General features: G+C 43.7%; 1 protein-coding gene across 1 annotated transcript; it reads right to left on the bottom strand.

Moving 5' to 3' along the window:
• Positions 1 to 1,637: 1,637 nt before the first annotated feature.
• On the bottom strand, positions 1,638 to 10,447 carry RPUSD4 (RNA pseudouridine synthase D4). The gene is made up of 7 exons (XM_083588976.1): positions 10,244 to 10,447; positions 9,218 to 9,383; positions 7,932 to 8,133; positions 7,615 to 7,708; positions 6,469 to 6,619; positions 5,724 to 5,821; positions 1,638 to 2,734 (listed from the first exon to the last, which is right to left on the bottom strand). Exons 1-7 carry the CDS (start codon positions 10,406 to 10,408, stop codon positions 2,513 to 2,515), a joined length of 1,098 nt encoding a protein of 365 aa, XP_083445102.1. The 5' UTR covers positions 10,409 to 10,447; the 3' UTR covers positions 1,638 to 2,512.
• Between the last annotated feature and the right edge of the window lie 106 nt (positions 10,448 to 10,553).

The following is a 10,553-nucleotide window of genomic DNA, read 5'->3' as shown; positions in this document are numbered from 1 at the left end:
CCCCCACAACAAACACTCTGTGAGGTGAGTGGGGCTGAGAGACTTCAAAGAAGTGTTACTAGCCCAAGGTCACCCAGCAGCTGCATGTGGAGGAGCGGAGACGCGAACCCAGTTCACCAGATTACGAGACTACCGCTCTTAACCACTACACCACACTGGCTCTCTCAATCAATTTTGATTGACTGAAATATTAGAAAGCAGCTGTTTCAAACCTTTGCTCTAGCCTGAGGCAGCACTAAGCACTACTACTTAGCATTTGTCATTATCATCCTAGCTACCAGCCTGTAAGGTGCCAGAATTATTATTCCATCCTGTTGCAAATGGGGAGACTGAAGCTGAGAAAAGGTGGCTTGTCTGTAGCCATGGCAGAGGAAACAACTGGGAACTTCCAGATTTCTAGCTTAGTTTCTTAACTGTTCTACCAGCAACTACCAAAGCTAAAGCAATGTCCCAAACTACCCAAACGTCTCTCTTTACCAGTAGAAGTCAATGATGGGCCAGGTGGCTCTAATGCAATATTTCAACACTTGCAATACCCAGTCAAAACATTTGGAGAGCTCAGCCACTGCCAGGCCATCCAAGCTACACATGCAGATTCATAAGGCTAAGCCATTTGCATAGCTGGCTTCTTGCAATGAGTACAGAGGCATCCATCCCTTCCGAAATATCTGCTACCTCCCAGGACATTTCCCACACACTATGCCGCCAAACTGGGAACCAGTATTTTTGTTCTGGTTAAGACATTGGTTTTCAATCCGATATTTTCAGCATGTTTCAGTGTTCTACCAAATCCTCCCCTCCTGCAAAACTCTCAAGTGTGGAATACTTTCCCCTAACCTACTCTCTCACCCCTGGTAATCTTTGTCCTGGACATGTACACTGTAGGGTATGGGATTAAGCATGTCCTTGATTTAATCAGGACACTGAATTACATGCCTAATATCAGCGCCAGCAGAGATTTTCATAGGAAGCCACAACTGCTGATATCCAAAATTACTACTAGAAGCACATCTCTTAGAACACTGTTCATCAACTGGTGGGTTGTAACAGGAACACTACCATTCTGTAAATTGATGCTAGAAGATTAAGAGATTAATTAAAGTTAGGGTTAAAAGTCTGTCCTGGGTCTGAAAAGGTTGAAGATACATTTTTCAGAAGACTAAATCTTATTGACAGACTTCTCTCTAAGAACCCTTCAAGATGCCTTGTAGTTAAGAGTTGCATTTTCTGTCCATCCATTAGAACATGTTGCTATTGTTCAACATATCGCTGAAAACACTCTTAGCTGTAATTCTGAAAAGAAACCCCCCCCAACGCTTCATTGATGGATTCTGCAGTTCTGTGAATCAATTCTGTGTTACTACAGAATATGTCAGTCATCAATATGTCACCTTGCCCCTCACACCTAAAACAAGAAAGCTATGTAAAATTATGCAAGTGGCTGGGATGCTAAATGCTTGAATCTGGTAGCTGCCACCAGAAAGGCATCTTTTGTCTTCGTATTTACAGCCTTAAATGCCACAATTTCTTATTATGTTTGCAACTGTATTGTAGCCACAAGTATCCTATATTTTGTGGCAAACAAAGCACCAGCATGCAAATGTGAACTCAGAAAAAACATTTGGAACAGTTAGGGCTTCGGGGATTTTTTTTAATTGAATTAAGCAGCAGTTTAGGAGGAAATGCAAGAATCAAAGAGGCTAGACGTGGTGCAGCAGCCAGTCTCCATATTACACTAGGGCAGAGGTTGGAAATTTGTGGCCCTCCAGCTCTTATTGGGTCTATATATTATAGTCATAGATGATGCAAGCTGTCATCCAGCAAACATCTGGAGGCCCACAAGTTACCCACAAACCACAAGCTGTAGGTTTGGATGCTCAAGTCTGGACACAGCACTAAACCAAAATATAGCTTAGCTCCAATAGCACACAGCAGCAGGAGCAGCACTTCTGTCCCAGAGCCCACTCATTTGTATTAAGCCATGGTCTGGCTGAGTGTTACATGTGAACCGGGCCTAAGAGAAAGTCTAGCTGTCTAAAGCCAGCAGAGGCATGATTTGAACCTAAGGGCTTCTCAACGTGTAGCCGACTTCCATCACTATTACAGCAGCAGAACAAACTCCAGACTGAGTCTTTCTTCAAAAACCCCGTTACAATTACATCATGCCCATTCAGTCAATTTCTTCAAGCAAGAACGTTGTTTGTACTGGGGCTGGGTTTCAGATGCCTCGACTGCTGTCTCCATCACCATGTCTGTCAGAGGACTACTGCATCTTCAAAAATCCCTGTCTGAAACCTACTGGGACCCCTGTCTTCACTTCCCATGGCAGCTGAATACAGAGCCACAGCACTTGCCACAAAGATTCTCTGGACCGATGTAGGCTTCTAGGAGAAGCAAATCTTGCAGTTCCATGGTTGGCCACTTTAGAGTCCAAAAACCTCTGCACTTAGTGGAATTCCAGGAACTAGGAGGTCAAGGAAATCAAGTTTCTCCAATAAAGCTACATAGGCCATCATTGCTTTGGTTCACTATTTCGTATTTCTGGGAACTCCAGCTTCAGTCGCTGTAAAGAGCGAATGAAGAACAGGGGTGGCTTGCAAACCAAGTGGATTTTATCTTCTTCGCTGCCGTTTTTTGCAGGCAGAGTGAGTTGGCAGGCATGGAGGTGAAGTGGGAGGTGGCGAGCTTTGACTTGTTCCAAGCCCAGCCTCTTCAATGCAGCCTTTGGAAGCTTCTGCAAAAAAGGAGGAAAGAAATGGTTAAACGGTGAATTCCAGGGGCAAGGACCTCTTAACTTTCCACTTTAGATCTCCAAGTGTTGGGAGGTGGAAATGCTCTCTTGAAAAGTGCAAATGATGTAACGAAGTTTTTTTCTCAATTTTCTGAGAGATGTTGTTAGAAATTGACCTGGCAAGGGACCAGAATAATGGGTCTTAATGCTTTCTTGGAGATTTTGAGGATCAGGAATGATAAAAAAGAAAAAGGGTGTGCTTAGCCATGATTAGTGGTTGGCCGCTGGGGAGAACTGGACAGTTACAAACAGTTGATTTGTTCACATGGATGCATGGAGTATAATGTAATGAACATTCTGTGCATTTGGCAAGAGATTCTCTTCAAAATTCGCAAGTACAGTGGTACCTCGGGTTACATACGCTTCAGGTTACATACGCTTCAGGTTACAGACTCCGCTAACCCAGAAATAGTGCTTCAGGTTAAGAAATTTGCTTCAGGATGAGAACAGAAATCGTGCTCCGGCGGCACGGCGGCAGCAGGAGGCTACATTAGCTAAAGTGGTGCTTCAGGTTATGAACAGTTTCAGGTTAAGAACGGACCTCCAGAATGAATTAAGTACTTAACGCAAGGTACCACTGTATGCAGCAGATACTTTTCAGATTATACAATGTATAAAAGGAAATAGTTTATAGTTGAAGTGAATTAAAAAGGAACTTAGTTTTTGCAATAACGGTCTGCTCTGTTCTAGCTATTAGTGCTACTCTGTATTTGATTTGTAATAATAACAAAATTAATATTAACATCATAAATGGTACTGCTCCCTCTCCAAACAGATCAACAAATATGCACCTTGACAGTTCTTAGAAGCACTAGAGACTGCAGCATGCAGCAGGCATATGCCAAAGGATGCAGTGAACGCCCAGTTGGATTAGTGCTTCACAGCAACTCAGACTAAAAGCTCTTTTTGATTCAGCCATAGCAGTGCTCTACAGATTCCAAGTCGGGATGGCAACATCTCATCCAAGCTCCTACTCCATGCAGGAAATCTAGGGCTACAGAATCTCCAAGAGTCAACTGTCAAACCTCTACATGAGGACTGCCAGCAATTACCCTTCAGGTAGCTGGTTCCAGAGATGAACTGCTCTTCCTGTCAATACATTTCTCCTGATGTTCAGCCAAGATCTACCCTCCCGTAATTTGAGGAGCCTTGTGGAATGGTCCCTCCCTGATGGTGTCCTGGCAAGTGTTCAATGTGTTTTAGTCGGTTGTTATTCTGTTGCATACCACCTGGATGACTTCTGGTTAAAGGCGGCATATAAATGATTTTTTAAAATAACTAAATAGCTCCATCAGGCCTCCTCTCCTACAACTGTCACCTGGTTGCAGTCATTCCATCAGGCTGCCTCAGTGGGAAAGGTGGGAAGCAGGGTTCATTCCATCAACTTTGCCGAAAGATCAGCTCCATCGGTCACTTCCTGACGCTCATCTGTTTCTATGCCAGCTGGTCATTATAGCTACTATTTAAGAATTATGAGATCTATTTTTTTTAAAAAAGAATATAAGTCTGAAGGCAGGGACTGTCTTGTTTTAATGTATTGTATGTAAGCCGCTCTGGCAACCTTTTTGGTTGAAAAGCTGGGTACATATGCTCTAAATAATTAAGTGAATAATACACTCCTTAGACCTCGCCCTGCCTTCTTAGGCTGCAGAGAGCAAGCCCTTGCAGTCTACTGTGTGACAGCTGTTCACATAGACCAGGGGTGGACACCTGGCAGCCTATGAATTTTTATCTGCATCCAAGTGGTCCTTTCAAAACGTCACTGATACACAGTAAAAATTCAGCCAGGTTTATGTAGCCAGTAGCCTGAGGCTACTAGTTCCTGGTACTCTCCTACCTAAAGCATTTAGCAGCAGGTGAAAAGGGAGTGGTTGTTTGGAATGGACTGGAATTTGAAGCGGATGACAACCACTTCAGGGCAGGAGATCAGTCTACCAAATTGAGACCCCACCCACCATGTTTTGAAATGGATGTGAGTGCAAGCCAGGTTCCTTTCTAGAACTTGGCTGAGGCTTGAATCCTAAGGAAAATCCTAAGGAGACTCAACCAGTCCACTATTTGTAAAAACCTAATGTTTTCACAGCACTCAAAAGTTCATACATAAGCAAATTTGATACTTATGAGAAGTTAAAAAACTAATGATTCTTAACAATAACAGTTTATCTAAAGTAAAACATTGCATGTAATTCTTACATTACCACGTATTTTAAGTCATTTCTGATTTAATACAGTGGTACCTCTGGTTACAAACTTAATTCGTTACGGAGGTCCGTTCTTAACCTGAAACCGCTCTTAACGTGAGGTACCACTTTAGCTAATGGGGCCTCCTGCTGCTGCCGTGCGGCTACCGCGCAATTTCTGTTCTCATCCTGAGGTAAAGTTCTTAACCCGAGGTACTACTTTTGGGTTAGCGGAGTCTGTAACCCAAAGTGTTTGTAACCAGAGATGTTTGTAACCCAAGGTACCACTGTAGTTAGCTTTTAACTAATTTAAGCTGTTGTATGAGTTGATCTTGCTGAAAAACACTTAAAGACAACTATAATTAAGCAGTATATAATTGAAGTTAAGTTAAACACATAGTATTACATAAGGGTTTTTTTAAAAAAAAATGTGAACAATTTGCTGAACAGTTCTTCTCTTTCACTTTGAACTTGAAATGTCAGGGTCAGCCTACACTTGTCCAAAAAAGGGGTAGGGGAGGAAAGGGGAAAAAATAAAATTTAAGTAAACACCCATTGTTAAAAACAGTCCTGATAAGTAGGCAGGACTGTTCAAGGATAAAGGAACACCTGCCAATATCTGACCAGTGTGCCAATCTGATTTTCAAGTAAGCATGCATAGGTGTGCACTGACAGCAGAGGCATAAGAGGCCCTTATTTCATTCCACTGTCTTCTTTCACTGAAGAAGCTCCGTTCATCATGCTTCTCTTACCTGTGGTGCAAGCTTGTTCCAATGGGAGTATTTATGGTCTCCAAGGATTGGACAGCCTAAGCCATAGGCCAAGTGGACTCTGATTTGGTGCTTCACTCCTACGTAGAGGGGGAAGGAAGGCAAAGAGAAAAAATTAAGAACACATGCATACAAAGCCACAACCACCAAATACACCCGTCTGCTCATTCTTAGCAATGGGCTGCCCTTACTGAGTTCCATTTGCAGTTTGCTAGAAATGGCGGAGGAAGGAGGAGAGAAAGGGCGGCTCCACTCATCTATCCCTGACATGCAGTCTCCAAAGGGAATGCCGTTCCTGCACCACTATCATAGTATGAACAAATCGCTGGTCATCAAATTAAAAGCTTAGAATTCAAGTGGCACATTCATGCCTTCCTTTTTCAAACAGCAGCCTGTATTTCCTACATGTACTTCAGCAGTAATGTGCTTTTCTGTTTGCACCGACTCTCAAAGAACAGCAGGGCTTCGCCCTGAAAAGCAACATATGAGTCCTTTCAATAAATAAAATAAAATATACTCCTGCATGGGTAAACACTACTGTATGCTCCAGCAGAAGATTTCAAGATGACCAAACTTGCTCTGCACTCAATTGCACAGAACAAGGGGCAAATAATAATAATTTTAAAATGCCCAAATAAGAAAAACTGCCAGGCTTAGAGATGTTCAGGAAGGCTTTTAAGTACTCAATGCTGATGGCACCACTCTGCAGAAGTTCCTGAGGCCTTACCTGTGACTGGGTGCAGTTCAAGGAGGGAACAAGAGGAGGAACTACTCAGCACTCGGTACTGGGTCACTGCCATACTGGCATCTCTGTGCTTGCGGACTTTGAACATATTCCCATCCTCAGAGGACACACGATAGTTTGGCGCAAGTGTCATCTAAGCCAAAGAGAGATAAATAGATGTATCATGCCACAGAGGTCCATCACTCATTATCCACCTCCCAGCACTTTGTCACTGAAGGATCAGGCAGCGTCAGTGAATAGAAGGGCCTTTTACCAGTTGTAGCTGGTGCAAAGTTATGGCTGTTCCTGGACTGGGAGAGTATGGCCCTATTAGTTCAGGCATTGGTGACTTCAAGACTGGTTTACTGGCACGTGGAGCTTCCTTTGCTCTTGAGCTGGAGTGCAGAATACTGCAGCACAGTTGCTGACAGAAGTGAGGCCCTGTAAGCATAGGACACCTCTGCTTAGAGAGCTGCACTGGTTGTGCATTTGCTACTGGCCAAATTCAAGGTGTAACTATTACCATATGAAACTCTTAACAGCTTGGGAATTTGCAGGATCCCTTTACTACTCTATATAAAAAGGTAAAAGACCCCTGGACAGTTAAATCCAGTCAAAGGTGAGTATGGGGTTGCGGCGCTCATCTTGCTTACAGACCAAGGGAGCCAGTGTTTGTCCACGGACAGCTTTCCGGGTCATGTGGCCAGCATGACTAAACCGTGACGAAACCAGAGCGCACAGAAACACCATTTACCTTCCTGCCACAGCGGTACCTATTTATCTACCTGAACTGGTATGCTTTCAAACTGTTAGACTGGCAGAAGCTGGGACACAGCAACAGGAGCTCACCCCATCGTGGGGATTTGAACCACCGACCTTCTGATCGGCAAGCCCAAGAGGCACAGTGGTTTAGACCACAGCGCCACCCGTATCCCTGTATGTGCCCACCTGACTGCCATGATTTGCGAAACTGGCACTGGAAAGCTGTTGCAAATCCAACTCATGCACTGTGTTGAATTTCCCAGGAATAAAGCTTAAATAATAAATCAGTGCCTTGGTGCTTGAGAGAACTGGAAAGCATCAGAAAGCCCTCCTGTGAAATGGTGTGGTTAGAAGAGTCAAGACACTGCTGACAGGAAGCAAACTCACTTTATAGTGCAATTGGTTGCCCTCGGCTTCCTTCTCCATGATGGGAATATCCACCACTCCTTCTGCTGGCTTTGGTTCTCCAGTGCAGATCGCCCTACCAAGATAACAAGTGATGAACAGTGCCATATTTCAGCTTGTTACAGCCATCAACTCTCCTTTCAAGAGGGAAAGAAACTGAATTCAGCACTTCATTAACAGGCATTGTCCCAGAGGTGCAGTTCTGAAGGGACTACTGGCTTATAAGAAGTCAAAGTTTCTATTAAAGCTGAAGGTGGGAGGGGGGAAGAGTATATGAACCCCAGTAATGTGTCTCATACCAGTATTTTTTCTCCACCTGTCGAGTTTTGAAGAGCTGCTGGATCTGGTGTGCGGTGTCCTCATCCCGGGCAAGCACCATCACTCCAGTTGTTTCTTTATCCAGCCGGTGACAGAGATGAAGGGGTTCAGCTTTCATGCCATCCAACATCTTTGCCAGTACTGGCAGCACATCAGTGATGCACATTTTTACCTTGGGGCCACCTGGAAGAAAAGCAGAAACAGCCTTGATCACATAGCCTCCAAAGAGCAATTTCTTTTCCCTTAGCAACTTCACCTGCAATGTGTGAACACACCAATATCACAGAACTGAAAGGATAATTTTCCTGAAGCCCAGATTGTCACAAGCATCTCCTAAGCAAATTGAAAAGACTGTTGGATGTCCACATAATTACGCACTCATCTGTTCAATTGTAGCCAGAAGCCAAAAGCTGTTACTCGAATACCAAGAGTGTGCATAAACAGCAACTGTATATGGGGAAATTGAGACGTGCTGTATTTGCTTTGTTCCCCTTTGTCTCTCTTCCCTAGTAGAAAAATAATATTTTTTTTTTTTGTGGGGGGATTAACCCCACACCCTATCACATTTCCACAGGAAGGAGATAGTCACATACCACAGTTGCTGCCTCTGTAGTGTGTACCTTTCCAGTAGAAGTAGAAAAGACTTACGCAAGAGAAACACCTCCTGAATTATTATTTGCAAGCTGGTCTGTGTAGCACTCAGAACACAAGTGGCAATGGCAGAGGCAGCTCCTACATGTACATGCAGCACTGAGGTTTCATTGTTTATAATGTAGAAGAAATGTCTCTCTGGGAAGACTAAAGTTAATAAGACACTAGTCCGACAATCTGGGAATCTCTTAAGCAGAGGATGATGAGAGAAAACTATCCTTTTGTCATCCCCTCACCCACAACATCTAATTCAGAAGGTTATACTGCCTCTCAGTATCACTGAGAGTAGGATAACTAGGATTCTGCTCCACAGGATGAATTCATATTTAACCTGTTGAACAGCCAGTACAGACCTCAAAAACAAATAAAAGCAATGACTCTGATTAAGTCATAGAGAAGGAGATATCTGAATAGTTAGGTCTCTTTGCAATGAGGAACCTTTGGTCCTCTAGATGCTTCTGGAAGACAACCTCTGACCATTTGCCATGCTGAATGAGGCCGATGGGAGCTGAAGCCCAACAACATCTGAAAGGCCACAGCTCCTCCACCCTCTCTTTATAACTACCAATCCACTATAACAGTCTTTCAGTAACATCACACTGCTCATTCTTCTCACCATGAACTGGAAGGCCATAAGGTTTGTTAATCACCACAATCTCTTTGTTCTGGTAGAGGATTCCATTTTTTAGTGCCTTGGCCAACACATTAGGATGAACCCGCTGCAACTGCTTCGTTAGCTGAGCAAGTTCTTGCACCCGCCGTGATACTCTGTCTTTAGGAACCTGTGAAGGACCAGGGAAGAAAGAACAAAGTAGTTCATCAATCCTTTATTGTATCATTTCTGGTGTCACAAAATATGTATAGGCATGCATGTGCAAAAAGAAATAAATGGTTTTTAAAAAGGTAAGAACAGAAACTACTGATGAAAAAATACACTAGAACTCTCTCTACACACACACCCACACACCCTAACTGCTAGGAAAATAGCACTGCAACTGGAAATCATAAATCTCTGTCACCAACTTGCAACAAGCAAGTCAATTAAAGCTGTGGAAGAAGAAGCGGAATGTTTATTTATTTTTCCCTCTGGCCATTGCCCCACAACAAAAACCCCTCCCTGTAAACGATGACAGAAATTATCATACGTAACAATTTAACTACAAAAGTTAAATCAAAGATTAATAACAAAACCTATGTTTAGGTTTTGCCAGGAGCTTGAGTGTTTACACAATATAGAAGTAAAGGTTGATCATTTAGGAGACCACTGTAAGCAGATGAAAACATTAGTAGGATTTTAATCTCACTATGGGCAATATGGAGAGATACAAAATATGGTCATGAAATAATATGCAGTTGAAAATGGACCCATGGAGGGGGTGCTAGTAAGTCTGGATATTCAGAGAAATCTCTAAATGTGGATATGTACTTGTTATAACTTTACGCCTGTAAAATCAGATAAAAAATATTTTCAAAAGAAAGAACAGAAGTAAACGTTGGGAGTTCCAACCACAAATTGCAAATGGAACAACACACCAACCCCTTTAAGGGCTGCTGAAGAATGTTGCATGCTGGGAAGTGTAGTCTGTCCTTCCCGGCGCAATGCACTCTGGGAAATAGAGTCCCAACTGACAAACGGACTCACCTCGGCCTGCTTTTTTTTCTGCTCCTGCTTCTCGGCTCGTATTTTCTCCGCCAGCTGCTGGGCGCTGAGAGGGGCGGCCACGCCCTGGCTTTGAGAAAAGGCCCGCCGGCCTGCTTTCAAAACGAGCCGCAGAACGCAGCGAGGGGCGCCACTCTGAGCCGCCATCTTGTTTAGGGCTGTCCGAAAAAAGCAAACGGAACCCGGATGTGGGCGTGGCCAGCACCGCCCTCCCCTTTCGCTCGCGCGCTACCACGGCGGCAAACCAAGCAGAGCAGGGCATTAGAAGAGGTTCCGGCTAATCTCGAGCAAG

Source organism: Podarcis filfolensis (assembly GCF_964270895.1).
Source record: "Podarcis filfolensis genome assembly, chromosome: 15".
NCBI lineage: Eukaryota > Metazoa > Chordata > Lepidosauria > Squamata > Lacertidae > Podarcis > Podarcis filfolensis.
The sequence above is the reverse complement of the archived record's forward strand: the minus strand, read 5'-3'. Positions and strand labels throughout refer to the sequence as shown.